General features: G+C 36.8%; 3 protein-coding genes across 4 annotated transcripts; 2 read left to right on the top strand and 1 right to left on the bottom strand.

Moving 5' to 3' along the window:
- Positions 1–440: 440 nt before the first annotated feature.
- LOC137958456 (exocyst complex component SEC5A-like) lies at positions 441–19129 on the top strand. Its single transcript, XM_068805489.1, has 21 exons — positions 441–973; positions 2950–3101; positions 6339–6439; positions 6617–6811; positions 7054–7181; positions 13090–13248; positions 13612–13716; positions 13834–13908; positions 14014–14151; positions 14252–14443; positions 14525–14689; positions 14873–14999; positions 15081–15291; positions 16086–16201; positions 16318–16552; positions 16693–16786; positions 17027–17104; positions 17284–17340; positions 17752–17901; positions 18029–18247; positions 18715–19129. Exons 1-21 carry the CDS (start codon positions 563–565, stop codon positions 18922–18924), a joined length of 3318 nt encoding a protein of 1105 aa, XP_068661590.1. The 5' UTR covers positions 441–562; the 3' UTR covers positions 18925–19129.
- Positions 19130–19388: 259 nt separating this feature from the next.
- LOC137958458 (fibrillin protein 5 homolog) lies at positions 19389–21068 on the top strand. 2 transcript variants are annotated; one of them, XM_068805491.1, is made up of 7 exons: positions 19389–19595; positions 19705–19987; positions 20083–20321; positions 20470–20568; positions 20684–20728; positions 20804–20877; positions 20984–21068. In XM_068805491.1, exons 2-7 carry the CDS (start codon positions 19741–19743, stop codon positions 21051–21053), a joined length of 774 nt encoding a protein of 257 aa, XP_068661592.1. In that variant the 5' UTR covers positions 19389–19595; positions 19705–19740; the 3' UTR covers positions 21054–21068. The 2 variants fall into 2 exon arrangements, with proteins under 2 accessions (XP_068661592.1, XP_068661591.1); XM_068805490.1 differs by having other exon boundaries at positions 20467–20568.
- A 15-nt stretch (positions 21069–21083) lies between these two features.
- LOC137958459 (protein BOLA2-like) lies at positions 21084–22961 on the bottom strand. The gene is made up of 3 exons (XM_068805492.1): positions 22818–22961; positions 21512–21534; positions 21084–21404 (listed from the first exon to the last, which is right to left on the bottom strand). The coding sequence occupies exons 1-3, from the start codon at positions 22932–22934 to the stop codon at positions 21212–21214; spliced, it is 333 nt and encodes a 110-aa protein (XP_068661593.1). The 5' UTR covers positions 22935–22961; the 3' UTR covers positions 21084–21211.
- Between the last annotated feature and the right edge of the window lie 58 nt (positions 22962–23019).

The raw sequence follows: 23019 nt of genomic DNA, 5'->3' as shown, positions 1-23019 counted from the left end.
GTAATCATATTTGTTTTACCTAATTTGGTGTTTAGGTATTATGTTTTATTTAAGTATATTATTACAAGTTACTCATTTTCTTGTTTTTGTCATATTTCTCATTTTTAGGATATTAATATTAAAAATTATTTTTCAATGCATATGGACTCATCAGTACTAAGATATATGCTAATGATCTCATATTCATATAACGTGTTTCCATTGTTTGTCATTTGATTGGTTTTCTGATTGGCATCAGTGATGAGTCGCGCACAATATTTAATAGTTTTTTGGAGGATGTGGACAGAGCTAGAGGCTGCAGACGGGTCACGGTCCACTCGAACGTTCTTCGTCCACGACCCAACCCCTGCCGTCCTGTGGGCTGTGACCTTCTATGCCACAGACCGTTCATTTCACATGCTTCCCACGCGCGTATATTACACCCTTGATACCTCTCCGCTCCTTTCTCTCGAATTCAACAACGCAGCCGCTTCCCTCTCTGCCTCCTGGATGATACGAGAACACCACATTATTAGATCTGAGAAAAATCAAGCCAGAGAGCAGTGCCGGAACAGAGACAAATATGTCGAGCGACAGCGAAGATTTCGACGAAGACGAGCTCCTTCAGATGGCCTTGAAGGAGCAAGCCCAACGCGACGTCAATTACAAGCGCCCCTCCACTTCCTCCAAGCCGGTTGTCAATCTCCTCCAACCCCCTCCACCCCCTTCCTCCGTGAAGGAACAGGGGAGGTCGAATCCTAATGCTAAAAACCGTCCCCACAGTCAGAAGAATTCGCTTCCTAGGGCCACCGACGACGATGAAGATTCGGAGGTTGAATTGCTTAGTATCTCCTCCGGGGACGAGGACTCCTCCAAAGATCAGAGCCTTGCCGCAAAGAATCGGCCCCACCGGAAGGGCAGCAAGGATGCTGCTGCCGACCAAGGGTGGGATGGCACTGAGCCGGATTGCTGGAAGCGCGTTGATGAGGCCGAGGTACGTTGCCGGTGTCTCTGAAAATTCATCTTGTTCGCTATTTTTTGTTGTTTTCATCCTTGGCATTGCCTTCTAGGCTACTGCTTGCTGATCAAGTATGTATCGTGTTCTACTTAATGAATACCTCGTGAGACCAAAATGAAGGCATGCACTGGGTTGCACTCCTGAAATAAGCGACTGAAGATGTTGGTTGCTTATAGTTTGAAATTGTTTTACGTGTCCGTCATGACGAAGATAATTTCCAGCCAACCGAGTAACTTCTCTTTAATTAGGAAAATGTACGTGCATATATTTGAGTTGGCTTGCTCAGATTCACTTACTTTCGTACAATGTTTTCAGAATTGAAGAGATTAGATTGTCACTGTTTAATACTTTTTTTTTTTAACTTGCGATCTTGTAAACAAAAATGAAGGTGCCAATGTTGTCCGATTATTATTATTTTTTGTTTTGTTGAAGCTTTCCAAAGATGGCAATCAATAGTTTGAGTCTTACATTGCGATAAATGGGGTCCCGGGAACATTGAAAAGTTGTTATTGTTAAGTCGGAGGGCAATCCTCCTAGAACCTTGATAAAAATGTTGATCCGGCAAGAGAGCACCTTTGTACTGGTTGGACTGGTAAGTTTATCCTTCATAAACTGGATAACTCATTTATTGAGTTTGATGATGGGTCAAGGTGTAGAAATCCTCTCTTTTCACAGTTTTAATCTATTAACAGCCGAAATTGCATAATTTTCCTCAACATAAATTGATGAATCTCACTGAACATCGTTGAGTTCCTCAGTTCTCAGAAACTCTAGGGGAATAGAAATGCTGGAGGATGGCTGGCATATCAGTTTTCGTGAGTAGTACCTACAAGAGTTCAGTTATTTCTTTTGTTGGCTTCAGAAGATTCCTGAGAACATATATAGTGGTCTTTGAGGGGGCTTTCTTTGGTAAGTAATGGATCTTGTCTAGGCCAGTGAAGTTACTTGCCTGCAGGATAACGTTATACATCTGCTTCAATTTGCTTTATGTTATAAATGATGAAATTCAATCAGGTATTTTCTTGTAGAATGCACCATCTGAAAGCAGAAATTCTTTTCTGCTGTTGTCGAAGTTCTCCAAACCAATCTTAAAAATGATATGTCTGAGTAATTGACCTATTAGTGTTAGACCTGGACTGTTCCAGAAAATTTTCTGTCATAACATTCCAGTGTTGTGTCTATTTGAATCTCTTTGATTGTGATATGTGTTGAAACCCATGAGCTTAGTTAAGATGTTTTATTTGGTATGACTCAAGAGAAGCTGAAACCAGTCTCCTTCAAGGCTTGAAAAATTTCAGCAAAACATTATTCAGCCCCTAGATGAAAAGAAGACTCAAAAGTTGGTTGAATGTGCTTGACATTACAGGTCCACTTGGTGTCTGTGGCACATCTTTGAATAGTTCCTAGTTTTTGCCAAAGATATTTCAATTTTGTGATCTCTTACTTGTAGCTCTGCTAATTGTCTAGTGGATAAGGTAGCAAATGATGGGGCTACCCTCCAACTCTTTGTTGTATATGATCTGCTTTCGTGCTTATGATCTCTTTTGTCTATGCCTCCTCTGCTAGCTATCTGTGATCGTTATTCTATTATTTTCTCACTTTCTGAAAGAAATCATCAATATTAAAGGGAAAAAAGGAGAATTTTTATTTGTGTGGGTGAGTTTGTTCAAGTCTATACTTGTTTTCTATAATCATATTCTCATAAAGTACCATTTATTGAAAAGAGAAAAATGAAAAGGGAGACATGGAAACAATGATGCTTTTAACTGCAACAGTGCATTGTGTTTTATGAAAAAGGAAAACTATGGCATTTATGTAGAAATTGTTATTGGTTGTATATCTGTGAACTTTTTAATTTATTGTTACATATACAAAATTAGATTCAATTCAAATGTTGCTTTTATAGTTTACATTGATGAAAGAGTTCTTGAGTGCCTTTATTTGCTGTACAGCTTGGTCGTCGGGTTAGGGAAATGCGTGAGACGAGGTCTGTACTTGTACCTCTAAACTTTGATAAGAGGAAGCCAGCAGCAGGTCTGAAAGGCATTACCCATATACAGTCGTTAACTCGAGGCATGGAATGTATAGATCCACTTGGATTAGGGTAAGCTCATTGAAATCTGTTTGCATTTTTTTCTTTCTCTTTCTGGATTATGATTAAATGAGTGGTTGATGTATATATAGGAATCCATTCTTTGCTTTTTCTTTAATAATCTTCACTCACTTAAGTGATGTCTTTGTCAATAAGTACAAATCTATACCTCCAACAGTATATATTTCATAGTCTATGTGGGGAAAAATTATTTTTACTGTATCTACTTGTGTGGAGTGTTTTGTCTGGCTCATTCTTTGTCTTTCTATAAGAAAGATGGTAGAACAGAAATATGGAATACACTAAAGTTAAGGAAAATATTTTCTTTGAGAAAGAGTGATTTGTTAAGCCGAAAGGCAAAGGAAATGCAAAGAAGGAAAGAGGGCGTACCTCTTAAAGCGAGACAATGAAGGCCTTTACCCTTAGCTAAATATTCAGCAATACAATTACGGAGTGAGAAGTATGATATCATTCTGATGTTTAATTTAAAGCTAGATCTTGTATCTCATTAAAGACAATGCTGCCATGGGGGAACGAAATGATTCTTGCACCAATTTATGACCACTTCCGGATCTCTTTCAGTGATTGGTGATCCACTCAGGCTTGAATGAAATAGTTTCAGACTTTGAAGAAGAGCGAGTAGCTCCACCTGCAGTAGTATCAGCTACACTATATGACCTGTATTGCATCATGAGATTGGAGACCCATCTCCCCAAAGCTGCAGGTCCTGGGTTAGCCATTGAGCACCCATCGAAGTTTAGTTTAATGAAATCTTGTGGGTGGGTGGGTGGGGTAAGAGGGCTGATTGTCAGTGCCACAAAGCTTGCAAAGGCTATGGTTGACTACAATAACTCTTCATGTTAGGTTGTCAAAGATGAGGGTCTTCCCATCAAGAGCACTCCATATAAAGTTAGGGCAAATATGAATAAATAAATGTCCATTTCAGCATGAGGCATGTGATACAGATGATATAACAATGATAGTAACGGTAAAAATAATGACAATAATGGTAAAAATAATTATTTTTCCTTTTAATTATGACATTGTCAACTTTTCTTTGAATTTTGATGTTGATAGAAAAGAAAAACTCACACCATTACTACTAATCATAGAAAAAAAGAGTTTATAAAAAATGGAAATGGGAGTTTTTGAATGATGACATTGATGGATGGTGATGTCAATAGTGATTACTAAGATTCTTATCCTATCATTTTCACAAAAAAAAAATACACTGTTACTAATAATACAAGAAATAGTATTCTAAACAAAGATAGAAATGGGAGTACATATTCTCAAAAAAGGCTATATTATTTATATCATGGAAAAAATGTTGTATTTTTGGCTTTTTTATGGATGAGCCTATGTCAAGTTCCTGTGACTTGGACCACTTGCCAAATTGGAGATCCCAATAAATTATGTAAATTAAATACATGCAATTTGAAGGTGTTCCTTCATCATTAAAAAATATGATTATTAGTAAAACTATCATTTGGCTGAGCCTCACTAGGAGTGAAGCTTTCTAGATCTCATTGATGAGATCTCCTTCCCCTTGGTCGTCCTTAGCTTTAGTATGGTTTGTGTATGCTTTTGTATCTTTTTTGTTTTTATTTTTGCTACTCAAAACCATGCACTTTTCTTTTCTTTAATCGATTTTTTTTCTTTCCCTCTTAAATCTAGGGCTTTAAATGGGTATAAACTGTATGGCATGGTTGTTCTGTTACTCAGTTTGTTTACGTATAATTATTCCTTGACCCATTTTGGTTAATGTACATAAAAAATGTTTTGTTACCCATTTGCCCACTTTAAACAGGGTAAATGAGTAACTTTAAAATATTTAAATAAATTTAAAATTCAGAAAATACATTATGAATTGTATAAACTTATGAGAATTTTAACTAAACATACAATTAACGATCTTTTACTAATTGTCTTAGAAAAGTTCTTATGACATTTACTCTCAAGAAATATACTTAAATTAATGTATTGGGGATATAATTACAACATTACCCTCAATATTAGCAATTAATAGGGTAATTGGACATGGATTACCCCTATATCCATGTATGTGATGTTTAGTAAATGGTACATTGGTAAATGGGTAATCTTATCTGAATTTATAAATGGCTAAATTTTTTTTATTCCACGCTTTATAATCTGATGAGTGCATTAGAAGTTGGAAGAGGAAATAGGGTGAACCTAAACCTCCTCTAAGAAATTGCTATTATGATCATCAGTATTCTTATAGCTGTCTGGAGGGGAGGATTCATCTAATTGACTGCAATATAGTTGGAGACTATTATGATAGTCATTGTCAGTCCCATCATCAATTGTCCCTGAGGGGTCTACTGTCTTTATACATTTATTGAGATCTAAAACTGGGACTAGTTCACTGAAGGGATGTGAAGTTTTATTCCCACTTCCCATGCACATGAGGGGCCTATATGTCTTCGTGCTTATACATTGTTGTACAATATTTTTTTGGCTGAGTCAGATCCACATTTTAAAGGAAAATCCATGGTTTAGCTGTCTTCTGTGCTTGAAAATAAGGAATAAACAGGATCGGAGCTTGACTATTCCAGTGTATTTTCCTGTCCCAAAGCTTACTCTAGAATAAAACTGTGTCATGATGGTTTAATTCCACTGTATTTTATTCAAGACATTGTTTGGGACCTGGAGGTTTCTTAGCCCCACTTGCATTGCTCAGCAAACAATGACATAGAAAAGCTTGCTAAGGAGTTTTTTTTTTTTTTTTTTTTTAATGCTAGAAGGGGTTTGACCTCCAATCCCATTGTGGATATTTTTCCTTCTAGCTTTTTTAGTTAATTTTTGGTATCTTGGGTTATGTCCAGCTTGTAATTTTGTTCTTGTCAGCTTTAACAAAATCGTCATCTTCAAAAGTTTTTATCAGTTAAGGTATTATACTCTGCAGCTTCTCCAATCCAATATTCCCATAGGAAGTCTTAGGCATACAGTTGAAGAGAAATATTACTTGAACTCCCTTTTGCAGAAGATGAAGTAGCAAACTGACTACATATTTCCAGTCTTGGCATCCTGTTTTTTTACTGCCAAAAAGGAAGGAGAGAAGATTAAAAAGAAAAAGAAAAGAAGAAAAGGGTTAAAGCCCCGAAGTCCAAAGCTAAATCATCGTATTCTTTTTGCTTTTATCACATACTGAACAAAACTTTTTAAAGCTCCTGTTTTGTTTTGTTTTTTTCAATTACTTGTAACTTGATATATTTGTTTGGGCAGGATAATAGATAGCAGGTCATTAAGATTGATAACTGATGCTTCAGATAGCTCACCAGCTATATCTCAAGACAAGCTAGATAGTCTAGATTCAAGTACTCGTGGTATTGCATCCTTCCATATCTTTCTTCTCTTTTTTTCTTTTCTTTTTAGTATTTTTTGTTTGCATCTCTAGAAAAAGAGTTATCCTTTTACTTTTGTTTTGTTTTTTTATAAAGAGTTGTCCTTTTACATTTTTTTGTTCTTCTTATAATTCCACTTTCAACTCTCGCACTTTGTAGAGAAGCTGAACTTCTACTCTGATATATTTGAGCCAAAGCTGTTTCTATCTCGGGTCCATCATCAGACAAGTGCAGCAGATCTGGAGTCTGGTGCCCTAGCTTTAAAGACTGATCTGAGGGGAAGAACACAACAGAAGAAACAATTAGTCAAAGAAAATTTTGATTGTTTCATCTCTTGTAAAACGACAATTGATGGTAAACGAGTACTTTTGATATCAGCTACATATTATTCATAATTTATCACAAATTATTTTGTTTGATGTGATGATTTTGATTTGAGGATTGTGTTCTCTGAATCAGCACATCTGGGCTCTTGAATTGAAGCAAGTCACTGCTATTTCTTTACTTTAAGCCTTTTGTCACATTCATCTCAAGTCAATCAATTGCATGTTATTTGTTTTTATGATTTTAACTGAAAAAATGTAGTTTCTTCACAGATATTGAGTCAAAATTGAACCGCATAGAGCAAGATCCAGAAGGTGCTGGAACTAAACACTTGTTCAATGCTATACAGAATGTCACTTCAATTGCAACAAGAGCTTTGGAACCCCTATTGGAGAGACAGGTAAGGAATGTTGAAGAAAATGAAGAATAGAAACTTCTTTTTCAATTTTCATTCATTTAATCATAACTGTAATGGCTACAGTATATAAAACATCGGAGAATGAATCTGGACATATTTTAACATTTCCTCTCAAGCTGGTTTATAAATGTTTAACATTCACAACTTGTTAATTAGGAAGTCAAATTGTTGTGATTGAAGACTCTTCGTGAAGATATTTGCCACCTGTTGTTTGGTAGGAACAAATGGAATACACAATACTCCATCTAGTTTCTCTTTGATAAAATGTGGATCGATCTCAATGTGCTTTGTTCTGTCGTGTTGTACTGGATTACAGGCAATACTTATAGCTGCCTTGCTATTAGTGTATAACTACTTCCTAGGCTGATTGAACACAATCTTCAACTCACTTAGAAACCGTTTTATCCACAGAAGCTCACATATCCCTTGTGCAATAGCCCAGGACTCAGCTTCAGGACTGTTTCTAGCCACCAAATTCTGCTTTGGGCTTCTTCAAGTCACTAGATTTTCTCTTATAAAGGTGAAATATCCAGATGTAGACCTCCTATCATTTATACTTCCAACCCAGTCAGCATCAATGAATTCTTCAATACATTCATTATCACTCTTCTTGAACAATAATCCCTTTTTGGAGTCTGAATAAGATATTTGGGAATCCTATAAACTACATTTAGGTGCTTCTCACGAGGGAGTACGCGAATTGATTGACAACACTCATGCACAAACAATGTTAGGTCAAGTATGGGATAAGAAAATCAATTTCCAAAGTAGTTATTGATATTGTTCCTATCAACCTCAACTTGCAATTGCATCCATGGGTGTTTCAGCTGGCTTGCACCTTAACATACCGATTTCATTGAGAAGATCTGAGATATATTTCCTTTGAGACACCAATATTCCTTTCTTAGTTATTGTCACCTCCATGCCTAGAAAATACCTTAAAGATCCAAGATTTTTTATCTCAAATTCTTTGGCCAGAAAGGTCTTTAGCTTTTCTGGTTCAATTAGAGCATTTCCAGTCAGGATAATATCAACCACATACACAATAAATATAGTAGTCTTCCTGGCATTAATGTGTTTAAAAAACATTGTGTGTTTGCTTGGCTCTGAAGATACCCAAAGTTTTTTATAGCTTTAGTGAACCAATCAAACCGTACTCTAGGAGATTGTTTAAGACCATAGATGCCTCTTGAGTTTACAAACTTTATTTTCTCCAAGTAAACCTTCAAATCTTGGAGGGAGATGCGTATACACTTTCTCTTCCAATTTACCATTGAGGAAGACATTCTTCATATCCAACTGTTGTAATGACCAGTCCATAACAATTGCAAGAGACAACAGGATTTTGACACTATTCAATTTTTCAACAGGAGCAAAGGTCTCCTAGTAATCTATTCCACACGTCTGAGTATATCCCTTTGCTACCAGCCTTGCTTTATACCTTTTTATTGACCCATCAACCTTATATTTCACTGTGAATACCCACTTACAACCAACTAGACTTTTCCTTTGGGAAGACATTCCGATTCCCAAGTCTGATTCTTCTCTAGTGCCCTCATCTCCCAAAGAACAACCTTTTTTCAATTGGGAACAACAAGAGATTCTTAGATAGACTTAGGAATTTCTGTTTTTAACAAGATAGAAACAAAGGCTCTAAAGCTTGAGGACATTATATGATAGGATAAAAAGCGAGATTTAGGATGATTTGTGCATGACCTTATGCCTTGTCTATGAGCAATGGGGACATTAAGGTCTTGAAAATCACAAGATTCTAGACACCAGGAAGAATCTGAATAACCTAATGTGCTTGGAATTGAATCTTGACAGTCTATTTGTGGTTGTTGCTCCACACTGTGTTGGTTATGCCTCCTCGTGTAAACATATAACTATGTGTTTTTCTTAGGTAGTATTTCTCCCCTTGCATTAAATTTTTCAGTTTTTGGCACAATAGACTTGTGTTCAGGAAGAGAATTTGTGGTTGAGGAGATGAAGTGTTTATTTCTGGACAAGAGGTAATTGAAGATATAGGCAAGGGGGCAACTGTTTCCCAAAACTTTTCTTTATCCAAATAATTCTCCCCTTGAACAGAAGTTTGGTGGAAAAAAGAGTGGTCTTCAAAGAAAGTGACATCCATTCTCACATAGACCTGGTTGGTGGTAGGATCAAAACACTTATTTCCCTTTTGAGTTGGTGAGTACCCAAAAAAGACACATTTACGAGCTCTCGGTTCAAATTTACTATGGGTATGACTGTGAACATGAACAAACACAACACAACCGAACACCTTGAGAGATACATTATTGCAGAATTGTGCATGAGGGTAGTCTCCAACAAAATGTTGAGAGGTTTTTGAAACTGAAATATCAGGGACAACATTCAATTGATGAGGTAGCAAGCAGTAAGCATGGCTTCTCCCTAGAAGTGTCTAGGAACCCCAGTGGTAAACATAATTGCCCGAGCTACCTCTGAACGGTGTCTATTTTGGCATTCAGCGACACCATTTTGTTGAGGTGCGTCAACACAAGTTGTTTGGTGTACAATACCCTTTTCCATGAGAAATTGGCCAAGAATGGACCTGAAGTACTCTTTGACATTATCATTCTTATGATTTGAATTTTGGTATGGAATTGGGTTTCAATCATAGTATAGAAGTTTTGAAACACCTTGGTAGCTTCAGATTTTTTTTCAAAAGATACACCCAACAAACCTGAGTATGACCATTGTGTCCCCGTTATATTTTTCACTCTCGATGGCCCCCAATGTCACTATGTATGAGAGAAAAAGGTTGGATTGTTTGTAAGGTTGAGAAGGAAAAGAGGTATTGCGATGTTTGGCAAGTTGACAAATTTCACATTGGAAAAGAGAAATATTTTTACTTTTGAAAATTGAAGGAAACAACTTACTCAAATATGAGAAATTTGGATGGCCTAGTTTATAGTGCCATAACGTTCTTTCATCTTTAACAGAAAGAGACAATAAAGTGCCTGAAATTTGAACTTATCTAACCATGGATGCACTTCCCTCAAAGTAGTAGAGTTGATCAACCTCTCTAGCACTGCTAATCATCTTCCTCGAACACATATCCTGAAATTCACATCGAGATTTAGTGAACTTAGCAGTGCAATTTGAATCTTTAGTGAGTTTGTTGATGGATTAAAGGTTACAAGACAAGTTAGGAACATGTAAGACAGATTGTAGCGTTAGATTCTTTGAAAGAACAATATAATCTTTCCCTGCAACTGGAGATAAAGATCCATTTGCATTACACACTTTAAGATTATCATGAAAAGTATAGGATGAGAACAAATGAGAAAGACTTTTCATATGATCACTAGCACTTGAATCAACTATCCATAGCATGTGATCAAAACAAGAGTTAAACGGCAACAAGAGAAGTACATTTTTTAGTAAATGAACTAGTAACAGAGGTATTGGGATTATATTTGGACTCATTTAATAGTTCATACAGATGCTCTAACTTTTCCTTACTGAATGAAGGTGTCTCGGAACTACTAGGATAAACTGCTCCCTTACTTTGTGTAATTGCCTGCATGCTTCTACCATCTTTGTTCTTCTAGTTGGGAGGTTTTCCATGTAACTTATAGCACGATTCCTTGGTATGTCTGGGCTTATTGCAATAGTCTCACCACTTTTTATCTTTCTGATTTTTAGCCCCTCAAATAAGAGTAAAACTTCAGTAAGTTCTAGAAAGGGTTCTTTACCAAAAACACACTCACGTATCTAGTCAAATTCAGGATTGAGTCCCAAAAAGAATTGGAAAATCCTCCCTCCCCAACATGTCTTTTATTTTTTTCACGTATGTAGCAAATTCCGTTTCCAATGCTGATACATGTCCATCTTTGTAAACAACCCTCGCAATTTTTTATAGTAGTTTGTAACACTTGAAGACCCAGAAGTTTTCGAGACGGTGGTGGAGAATCTTGATAGGAAAGAGGAACCCGTAGTTGCACCTTTCCACATAGACAAGTCTGGCAAAGAAGGCCAGTGAAAGGATTTCGGCACATAGAGGCTAGTTAAAGGGTGCAAATTTTTTTTCCAGTAATGAAGACTACAAACAATAGTTACTAACAATAATGAAGGTTGGTGAAAAAAAGAATTTAGAGCCAGGCTTGATACCATGAAGAAAACGAAGAATAAAAATTTCTTTCTCACTTTTTATTCATTTAATCACAACTACAATGGGTACAATATATACAGCATAAGAGGATGAATTTGTACATATTTTAACATATAATGAATCTGGACATATTTCAGCATACAATGAATCTAGACATATTTTAACAGGCAATGAATCTGGACAATAAGAGAATGAATCTAGACATATTTCAACAAAAGCAAATTGCTATTTTACTCTTTTTAAAAATAAATGTGAGAAATTCACTAAGAGAAAAAAAAATACAAGGGAAAGTACAAAAAAGAGCAGATTTAATCCAACATTGATCAATCCAAATCCAATGGAAATTATTTTCTCACAAACTACTACAAAGAAACCGCAAAATATGATAAACAATTAGCAATACTATTACCATTTCTTGCAACATGATTCCAATAAATGAAATTCCCTGACAAATAGAACAAATCTCATCATGATAATGGGTAACCACCAAGGAGAAGGCCTTGCCGAAGACATAAGCCAACTCATCACCATAGTTGAATCTCCTTCCATTATGATAAGGGACGAGAAGAACTGCTTATAGAGGCTTAAACTGAGTAGAGCAAGAAACTTTGCCCCGTAGAGTCACGCATTCCAAAGGGGGCAGAATAAACATGAAGAACCGTACTTGAGTAATCTCAAGAGACACCTTCTCCTCCTGTGGGGGCCCAGGTCACCTCTACAATTACAATTAAAATTGAGTTTCAACCAGCTCTCTTAACGGGGGCAACTGAAGCATGCACCAAAGAGGAAAAAAGCAAGCCATATCTTTGCTATGACATGTGAGGTCTGCATTATAGAGGAGATTGAGCAGCATTTATTTGCTTTCCAAAAACTGAAGAAAATGAATCGTCCATTTAATAACACCCCTAATGGATCTAGTCGTTCCTTAAAAAAGGTCTACTATTCCTTCTGTCCCAGAAGGTGGCTTAGACAATTGCCACAAAGCTGCTTCCCCAGATGCAGGAAAGGACTTTTATTATCTGAAACATTAAATCCAGGTAAGAAGGGAAACAGGAGTGAAAGGAAAAAAAATTTCAGCATGGCATTTCATTCCGAAAAAAGGCAGGGAATAAATAAATGGTCTCATGTTCAAAAACATCATTACAAAACTTACATTCTGAATTTTGAACATGTTGACCGCTACTTCATAATTGTTCACAGGATAAATTTCTTCTTTGATGCGTACCAAAGAAAATACTTAACCTTCAGGGGAACCAATAAAGGCCTAACCACACAAGATGCTTCACGACATTGGATATCCATGGATATTCTTTGTATGAAAAGAGGAAAATAAAAACAATCCGGAAGAGCAGAATTTCCAGACCAACTTATCTTGCATCTCTCTTTTAACAAAAGCATTTTGAAGAAGGGAGATTAAGGATGCTGCTTCTACAGCTTCCTGATCATTCAGAGCCCTCCTCAATTAAGGTTCCGAACCCCACTGTAGAAAGAGGAGGAAACCATAATTTGAGGATCTCTAGCAACCTGAAAAAGGTTCGGAAAAGACAAAGACAACGAGACATCTCCTATTCTCTCATCATTTCAGAATTTTACAGATAAATAGCAAAATTTTACTCCTATTTGTGTAAAGATGGTGTGCACATCAATGTAGTTAGGAGAAATCTTTGATTATGATGATGAGTTGCATCAAGATGGGGTATGTACGTGTTGATTGATCAGTTGATTTGTCTTTTGTAAATGGTCCTCATGCAGGCACAAGCTGAAAAAATCAGATCTGTTCAAGGGATGCTGCAGAGGTTCAGAACATTATTCAATTTGCCAAGTGCTATCAGAGGCAGCATTAGTAAGGGGGAATACGATTTAGCTGTTCGGGAATACAGAAAAGCAAAGTCAATTGGTTTGCCTTCTCATGTACGTAATGGTCTTCCTTTCTAGATTTATTTGTTTATTTGTTTATTTGTATATTTATCTATCTCTGATGGCTGAATGGATGTATGCAAGTAGTCTCTACCTTAGTAAGAACAGTTAGATGTATGCATGTTATCTTTGAATTAGCGTATACCACCTCACTTGTAAATGTATGTGGTTTTTACTGTCTAGTTTTTTCTATGTAGACACTTGAAAAGACTTCTTCCATATTAGTTCATAAAATGGTTTTGGTACTTAAAACTTGTCATGGTCTCAAACAAGGTACTTCATGAGATGTTAATTATAATCTTTCATGGCTTTCTTTCTCACTCATTTTTCTTTGTTTTCCGAAAAATAAAAACACAGGTGGGAATATTAAAACGTGTGGTTGAAGAGGTTGAAAAGGTGATGCAGGAGTTCCGAGCCATGCTATACAAGTCTATGGAAGATCCACAGATTGAGCTTGCCGAAGTAAGGGAGTCTGATTAATGTGGCTGAATAAATCCCAATTTGATTTAAATTCCAGATATTCTTCCACTAAGATAAATTTGCTGACTTATTTGTAATCTTGCACCATGATTATTCTAGCTTGAAAACACAGTGAGGCTCTTGTTAGAGTTGGAACCTGAGTCAGATCCTGTGTGGCATTACCTGAATATACAGGTTTGGAAAGATACATATACATGCTAAAGAAAAGTAAAATCTCTTCCTACTGTAGCAAGTAGTTCAAGTTCTATTTTGACTTTCTACTTGCTCCCCTCTTGACAGAATCGCAGGATTCGAGGTTTGCTAGAAAGGTGCACATCAGAACATGAAGCACGAATGGAAGCATTGCATAATGACCTCCGAGAGCGTGTTCTATCTAATGCCAGGTGGAGACAGATGCAGCAAGACTCAAACAAGTCTGTAAGTGCTCTAATTCATTGTGATGCCTGTCATTTTTAATAGTTTGGTACTGATTGTTCCCTTACCTGTATCTGACATGTGTTTCATGCTTTCCTATCAGTCAGATGTTGACATTTCTGTTCTTATGGGGGAGTCACCAGGGCCAGTTGATGCCCAGTTGGTGGATTTATCAGGTGAAGAAGTTGACGCACTGCGAGAAAGATATATCCGCAAGTTAACTGCTGTTCTCATCCATCATCTGCCAGCATTCTGGAGATTGGCACTTTCTGTGTTCAGTGGGAAGTTTGCAAAGGTGTTTTTAACTTGATCAAAAACCAAGTTTTCCTGGAAGATTTTATTGTATTTTTATCTTTCTGAATCATCTCATTGGCAGGCTTCACAAGTTGCATCTGGCAACACACTTCCTGATCCAGACACAAATGCTAAGTCTAATCCAAATAAGGTTGAGGATAAGGTCAATGATGTCAAATACTCTAGCCATTCTCTTGACGAAGTAGCTGATATGGTACAGAGTACCGTATCCTTATATGAGATTAAGGTGAAGACATGCTACCTATCTGTATGTTTTTTTCTTTAAATAAGAGTGCTTGGCTACTGTCATTTTATTTTGCACTTCAATCTGTATTTAAAAGGTGCTTCTACCACAGAAATAATTAAAAAAGTTCAATTTCGTATTTTTCGTTATATTAAATTGATGTATTTGTTTTTTTTTCCCATATAGGTTCATAACACATTCCGTGATCTTGAAGAATCCAACATTCTTTGCCCCTTCATGAGTAATGCCATTAAAGAAATATCTAAACCTTGCCAAGCTATTGAAGGGAAAGAAGCTGGTCCTCCAAATGCAGGTAATTTCCTACCTGCATTTTCCACCCAGATTTGGTTAAAGTGTAATTTATTCTGATGGCATTTTCTTGACCCTGCGCCAGTCAGGACTCTGCGCATGCTTCATTCAGAAGTCACAAAGATTTATATCTTAAGACTTTGCTCTTGGATGCGAGCTACAACTGAGGAAATATCGAAGGATGATTTATGGACAGCAGTATCAGTTCTTGAAAGGGACATATCTCCATATACAATATCATTTTTGCCTTTAGCATTTCGTGCAATGACAAGCTCAGCAATGGATCAGATCAGTGGGTATGTGTTTAGTGTGGTTTCAAAATTAACATTATTGGTGGATTGGGCTTTTGGGTGACGTTTGTAGTTTGAGGTCTTAGGTTCAGACTCAATGAGGGAAAGGGGTGTGAGTAATAAACATCCAAAAAAAAAAAAAACTAAAAAATTATAGGTAGGATGCCTCTATCACTTGATTGACGGGGATGTTTGCAGTCTGGACAATTACCTGAATTGATATTTAAGTGCAAAAAATTTTCTTGCCTATGATGGACCCTAGCACATAATTCAGATTTGGCCACTTGTGTGCTTCACTGATCCATGTTGAGATCCCCAATGCGAATGATCAAAGTCACAAAATGAGTTAGGCTTATGAGGGGAATGATCATATTACAGATGAGTTTATCCTTTGTAAATTTTCCTATTTTTCTATAGTTTCCTTTCTAAATTTTTTATTGATAAATGATATGTTTTGTACTTATCTTTGGGAAGAGTTTAGGGAATTTTTCCTTTTAAAGTAAAAATAAGAGTTGCAACCTTAAGATGACAAAATTTTAATTAAAACAATAAATTCTTTTAAAAATTATTTGCATAATTGCCTTCTATGCATGCTCAATGGTATAGACGAAAAGGTAATTTAAAAACATAAAATGTAAAGAATTGGATGAAAGTTGAATCAAGTCTTTAGACAAATTTCTTCAAAATTGAGCAAACTTGTCCAAAGGGATGGGCAAGGCTGGACTAGTACGAGTTGCTGTGAATTTTTTTAATCTTATTCTATTATAGCTTGTCTGAATTCGTTTTGTTTGTATAAATAGGATGATTCAGGATTTAAAGTCTGAGGCAGCAAAATCAGATGATATGTTTGAACAAGTTCAAGAAATCCAGTTGTCCATTAGATTGGCATTCATAAATTGTTTACTTGATTTTGCAGGTAGGCTCATGCTCTTTTGTTGTCTGATGTTTCTGTCCTTTCTGTTTGTGTTTTGAATTTTTTTTTCTTTTCTGATTTCTCATGCCTTCGTCCCCCTTTCACATCTAATATGACAGGTTATCTGGGACGGATCGCTAGTGACCTTTCACAAAGTAGGTCAACCAAAGAGGGTGGTTCTCAATTGCAAAATGGATATATACACGAGGCAGAGGGCAATGGTTTACTGTCTATCAGTGATACTTCTGATTCTCATCAAAAGCTGCTCATAATCTTAAGTAACATTGGCTATTGCAAAGATAAACTTTCATACGAGCTGTACAATAAGTTCAAACATATCTGGTCACAGTCCAGGTAGGTTTTCCAAATTTAAAAGATACTAGAGACTAGGCCAATAATTAGTCATTTTTTCTTCCTATGCACTAGTTCCTGGACAGTTTGGTTAAAAGGATATGTGGCTAATGAAATTAATTCTGTTTCTTCTAAAACTTCAGAGAGAGGGAGGAGGTGGATCCTGATATTCAAGACTTGGTGCTGTCATTTGAAGCACTCGAGGAAAAGATCCTTGAACAGTATACTCGTGCAAAGGTGTAGATTTGTAAACTTATTTGTTCAAAGTTTGCTTCCTTTGTAGTTTTGGTAAAAATTGCTTCAAAGGCACCCTTATTCAGCTTCATGTCACAATAGCCACTTTTGTTTGGTTAATCATATTATCAATTCATGGTGAATAGATATAGGTCAATTTCATATGGTTCTGTAGCAATTCGACCTCATTACATCGAATCATATTAATATGCTTCTAAATTTTGGTTCATGTTTTCTCATCAGGCAAACTTGATTAGAACTTCAGCTGTGAATTATCTCTTGGATGCTGGAGTTCAATGGAGTGGGGCACCTATTATCAAAGTAAGGAAATTTGGAAGACTTAAGTTTTGAATTTTCTGTCTTCCCTAACATTTTTTAAAATACAATTCTTATACCTAATTCTGGAAAGTGAAAATTAAATTACCACAATAATAATGCCATTCTGAAGCAGAAGGTTCCATTACTTGGAAAATTTAACTATGATACTCTTCTATACTCAGGGTGTGCGAGATGCAGCTGTAGAGCTAATTCTCACCCTTGTGGCTGCCCATGCAGAGGTAAATTTGTTGCACTTTTTTATGCAATTTCTTATTTACATCCCTGCAGTTGTCATGCAAAGTTTCCCTTGGTGAGATTATTTGTTTTTTATTCTTGTCATTTATTCGGAACAAAAAGGTTACTAAGTTGGGATTAGTACTTTTTAAGATACATAATACATCAATAGTGTTTTGAGTTATGGTTGATAATTGGCCGAGGTGTACTTGTCTTGGAAGTTGTTTAAGCTTCTAAAGAGTTTCTAAATTTTTCTGAATAGAAAGAACTGTACTTTGTAATTATCTTGAATTTTTCTTATTCAAGTAATTTATCTATAACATCAAAGTAAAGTGCACCGAACAGGGAGCTCATTTCAGGAAATAGCTAAAGAGGATTTGAAACCTCCATTTCTTACACATGCATTCCTGGTTCAGGTTTTTGCTGGTGCAAAGCCTATGTTGGAGAAGACTCTGGGAATTCTTGTGGAGGGTTTGATCGATACGCTTCTCAGCCTTTTCCAGGAGAAAAAGGATAAAGAAATTAAGTCCTTGGATGCAAATGGCTTCTGTCAACTCATGCTCGAGGTGAAATCTGCTGTAGTGATAACCTTTTTCACTTTGTAGAGAAACAAATTTGTATCAGGTTGTTCTTGAATAGCTAAATTTAAATGCCCATATAGCGTAGCCTAACGGTTATCATCTCTTTGTGCAGCTCGAATATTTTGAGACTGTTTTGAACTCGTACTTCACTCCTGAGGCTTATGAAGCACTCAAGGCATTACAAGCGGCACTATTAGAGAAGGCAACGGAAAGTGCATCAGAGACTGTGGAGAATCCAGGTCATCACAACCGTCGTCCTACTCGTGGGAGTGAAGATGGGATACCAGATGAGAGGCAGCAAGGCATGACTGTGTCTCCAGATGATCTGATAGTAAGTTTCTGAATGCATGGAACCTTATGTTTTCTGATTTCTTTCTGCTCTAATGGTTTAAACACAAGTTATTGTGTTAAATTTTTTTGCCAAAAGCATCTCAACCTCATCGGATTTTGAAGAATTCGCCAAATATAGCCAAGCAGTTACATTAACAGAGGGGAATACGAAGAGGAATTTCACAAAAATATACTTTGTTTAAATTAATACTCCATTAGGAATCTGAAAGTTTACTAAGGATCTGTTTGGAATTCTTATTTTCTTTTCTTTTCTAGGGATTCCAAATAGACCAAAAAGAATATTTTAAAAACCTCATTTCCAGCTATTTCAGAAATTTTTCTGATATCTACTTGAATTCATTCAGCTTTGTATCATCATGCAAATTTGACTGGAATAAGCTGCTTTGTTCAGCCTGATGTCCAGATAATGCATTTCGGAAGCTATTTACGAATTACTTGTTTGTTCAGGCGCTGGCACAGCAGTACAGCAGTGAATTGCTTCAGGCTGAACTTGAGAGGACTCGGCTTAACGTTGCGTGTTTCATCGAACCTTTAGATCCGGTTCCTGAATCTGTCAAATTTGCTTACAGCTTCCGAGGGTCTCTGGATTCTCCGAAAAATAGCAGAGGAAGACAGGCCGTTGGATCCCCAGGCTTCTCTCGGCAAAGGCGTAGATGAATGGATATGTTTTTTTCTTCGCGTGTTTCCTTTAATTTTCCTCCGGGTGTAATTATGTATATTTATTAAATATTCAATTTTTGGGGGAGCTGTAGTTGTTCCCGGCAGGGACAGACACTTGGGGACCTGTTCGCAAATTTTGAGCTTATTGCTATGTATATGTTTTCGTCTCTCTTAATAAGTAATCTGAGCTGCCAATTTGTTACATCTTAGGTTTTGGCCATTACAGCTGCAAAGAGACAATTTTATATAACATGACAATTAATTACATATGATAGATTTAAACTGTCTACATTTTTCATAAATTGGATTTAATAGATTATTAGTTAATTGATTCTCTACACAGAATCAAAATTTCTGATAGTTCAAATTCTGGATGGGGATGGATACTGCAAATTAATGCAAACCCACCATTCTTCAACCTCAGGGTCCTAAGCCATTGATTCTGCTGATCCTATCTTCAACTTGCTTTTTATCATTGCAGAGAAATCTTGGAAGCAACAAAACCAGACTCAAAGAGATTCTTTATAAATCTCTCCAGGTGTCTTCGATTTGAAAAGACACCACTGGAAATCTTAAATTGTTCTGTTCGAGGAGCTTATCCAGTGGATTCTCATCTGAGCTGCTGTTCTTCCTCCGAGGTCCCATAAACATAGGATAACTGGTAACTGGTAAGCAAGCAAACATGTTGTGTAGATTTGATAGAATACTACTACCGTCTTCTTTGTCTTGCTGTCACTAACTCTGCACCGGGGATCCTTCTCCTTTCTGCAAAAACAGATTTTCTGTCTCTAATACAAATCTTGCATTGTATCCATGGCTGCTGAGCTTCTCAATTCACTATTCCCAGCTTCTCACCATGTAGCAGCAAAACCCAAGTTCCCTATAACAAAGGGCTCCAAATCGATCTCAGCTATTCCTGTGCAGATTAAAAGCTCACCAATCAGAGGGCACGCATCTGGATCCGGGCGATTTTCTATTCAAGCAGAGAGTCAAAGCTCTAACGTGGTCGACGGAGAGGAGGTTACTGATGTCAAAACTGACCTGTATCAGACGATTGAAGGTACACACAGTAAACAATTTGCTGTTTCTGAACTTCAATTTTTGCATTCTCCTTCACTGACCGAGTGGGACTCTCTGCTGAAATGCATTTTCAAGGCATCAATAGGGGGATATTCGGAATCCCATCAGCAAAGAAAGCCGAGATTGAAAATTTGGTGAAGCTGTTGGAGTCTCACAACCCAACGCCTGAACCCACCGAAAATCTGGATAAGGTAAATGGACGTTGGAAGCTCGTTTATAGTACAGTTACGATCCTGGGTTCGAAGAGAACAAAGCTCGGATTGCGAGATTTCGTCACTCTGGGTGACTTTTTACAGACCATTGATGTCGATAAGGTAAGACGAAAATTGGCACTTTAATCTTCCCAAATGTATAAAATTTCAACTTGAACGAAAATAGGTTAGGCTGTTTGAACATATCTCCTAATTCGTGATCGTCAAATAGTACCGAGAGAATTTAATTGACAAATTTCATTTTCAGCAGGGGAAAGCTTTTAATGTCATCAATTTCAGTGTAAGGGGACTGAAGATTTTGACAGGGGAGCTGTCTATCGTGGCCTCTTACAAGATTGCTTCCAAATCAGTTGAGTTTTTTTGTTTTTTTTTTGGGTCAAGTCCAACAAAATTCCTGCAACAAAATTGATTTCCTGAAAGCATTTCAGCTTACTTGAGCTGTTCTTCGTTTTCATTTCACATAGAGAGTTGATATCAAATTTGAGAGTTCCACCATCGAGCCTTATCAGGTACAGAAATCTCAAACCTCGTATCTCTTCTGTTCATATTATACTGGTTGCTAACTTGAACCATCTAATCTGTAGCTGATGAACATATTCCGAAAAAATTACGACCTTCTGCTGGCGATTTTCAATCCAGAGGGTTGGCTGGAGATAACGTATCCTTGATTGCTTCCAAGCTTCATTCCTTTTTATCATGTCGATTGATGTCTTAGTTAAGAAATTAAACGTCTCAGACATTGTTTTTACTGACCCAGTGGCTAGATATCTCGACGAGGGCCTGAGGATTGGGAGGGATGACAAAGGAAATTTATTTATCTTAGAGAGAACCTAATGATTTCCCATAATGAAGGCAATGATGCAATTTCGGTCTAAAGATGGAAATGTAGTCGTAAATTGCAGTTCTTTCATGTATCTGAATAGAGTAAACAGTTCAATCACAGATTAGCCCATGCAGAGGCAAATATGGTAACCAGTCATCAAATGTGGCACCTATTGAGTAGTAGTTTTGTTGGAGTCTTCTTGCTGTTGCCACTGAGCTGGAGTGAGGGCTTTCTTTATGGAAAGAGCATGGATCTCTTTCATCTGTTCTTCCAATGCAGCATTTACCAACCTGTGCCTCTCCAGCAATCTCTTCCCTTCGAATTGTTCTGAGACTATCTCAATAGCAAAACTTGCACCGCATCTGAAAACAATAAAACGTTGTCAACCAATCAGATGATCAGTCATTTCAATATTTTCAAAAGAGACGTTTCCAAACCACTTGAGTAGCCTTTGTCAAATCGATCTTACCCTCCGGAGGTGTCGACTACTTCCTGCATTTGAGGAAGTAAATCAGCAACAATGGAAGAAGTGTGGAAAAATAGGACATGAAACATAACATGTTCACAAGTTTGATTTAGAAGGGTACAAGAAATTTGCATTTCCAGAGTTTTCTACAAGAAGGGAGTATTGTGAAATCAAGTGCAAGAACACTTTGGAAGTCCTGAAGCCACAAATTAATTAAACTTAAAGATTCTTAAAAAAAAAAAAAACAGCAGCATAAAGGTATATTGTAATATTAATCAATGCCATACATCTGAACCAAAGTTAAGAAATCTGATGCTACCAACTTTACCAATTAGGGTGTGTTTGTGTAAAAGGAAAGTGTAGGAAATTTTTCCCATTGACGAAAATTTTCCGACATCTGCGCCATTTTTGGGGACGGGAAATTTTTCCAATTGATTCTTCTTGATTCCTCTTAGATTTAAGAAATGTTAAAAAGGATAGGAAAAGATAGAAAGAATAAACCAAGAAGCACTGAAAGTTCTTGATCACTTACCTCTTACTTTTAATATTAATAAAAAATAATTTCTTTCTAGTATAAATACAAACACCATAAATAATTTTCCCATATGTAAGAAAACCAGTCAAAGGGAATTTTTTTCAATAATTTTTTTTTTCCAATGAGAAAATTAGTCCAAGGGAAAATGATTTCCCCTAAAACCTAATGATTTTCCCATTGTTTTGTTCTCCTGTTGAGGCACAAATGGTGTCTTTGACAAAATGATGGAAAACTATACCCATCGAATTAAAATGACTACAAACAAGCTCAGAAGCACAATTATAGCAAAAATCTCATATACCGCCCTGTCAACTGTGAAAAGAATCTCAGATGAATATGAATCTCAACAGCTAAAGAGAAGATACACGAAAGATAAACAACCAAAACATTCTCCCCCAAGTCCCTAACAGGACAAAATATTTAAAGCAATTCATTTTCAACTACCAGACTCCATAGGAAGAACAAACAGAAGAACTAAATCGTTCTTCCTAGCAGTCAAAATCATACTCGAGTACTGAAAAACAGCAGAGAATCAACACCTCATCAAACAAAAACAGTATTAATCGTATGGAGTATAAAACCGCAAGGCATCCATCTTTGGGCCCTTATATTCCATCATTTCTCCAAGTTCCAGAGAAAAAAAGAACCCTAAAGCGCAGTCGCATATCATATTATCTTCAACAAACCCGGGCTTCAAAATAATTTTTTGATGCACGGGAAAAAAGGGAATGTGACAGAAAAACACGATAAAATAAGGGGAGATTTTAGTCTTACGAGATGGGTCGGTTTCATCTTCGACGTCAACGCAGCTTCTACCTCTGCTTTGTTCACACCCATCTCTCTCTCTCTCTCCCTCAAGCAGACACAGTATGAACCATTCTCAAAGAGCATCCAGAGGCCAGACCCTTTTTTTATGTGTAAGGGCAGCGGGTTTGACCACAGAACTAGCTGTTCCTACCTTATGGGGACCACAGAA

The sequence above is a fragment of the Aristolochia californica genome, unplaced genomic scaffold (genome assembly GCF_029961685.1).
Source record: "Aristolochia californica isolate CCGP_79_NKW_82.1479 unplaced genomic scaffold, dmAriCali1.0.hap1 SCAF_3, whole genome shotgun sequence".
NCBI lineage: Eukaryota > Viridiplantae > Streptophyta > Magnoliopsida > Piperales > Aristolochiaceae > Aristolochia > Aristolochia californica.
The sequence above is the reverse complement of the archived record's forward strand: the minus strand, read 5'-3'. Positions and strand labels throughout refer to the sequence as shown.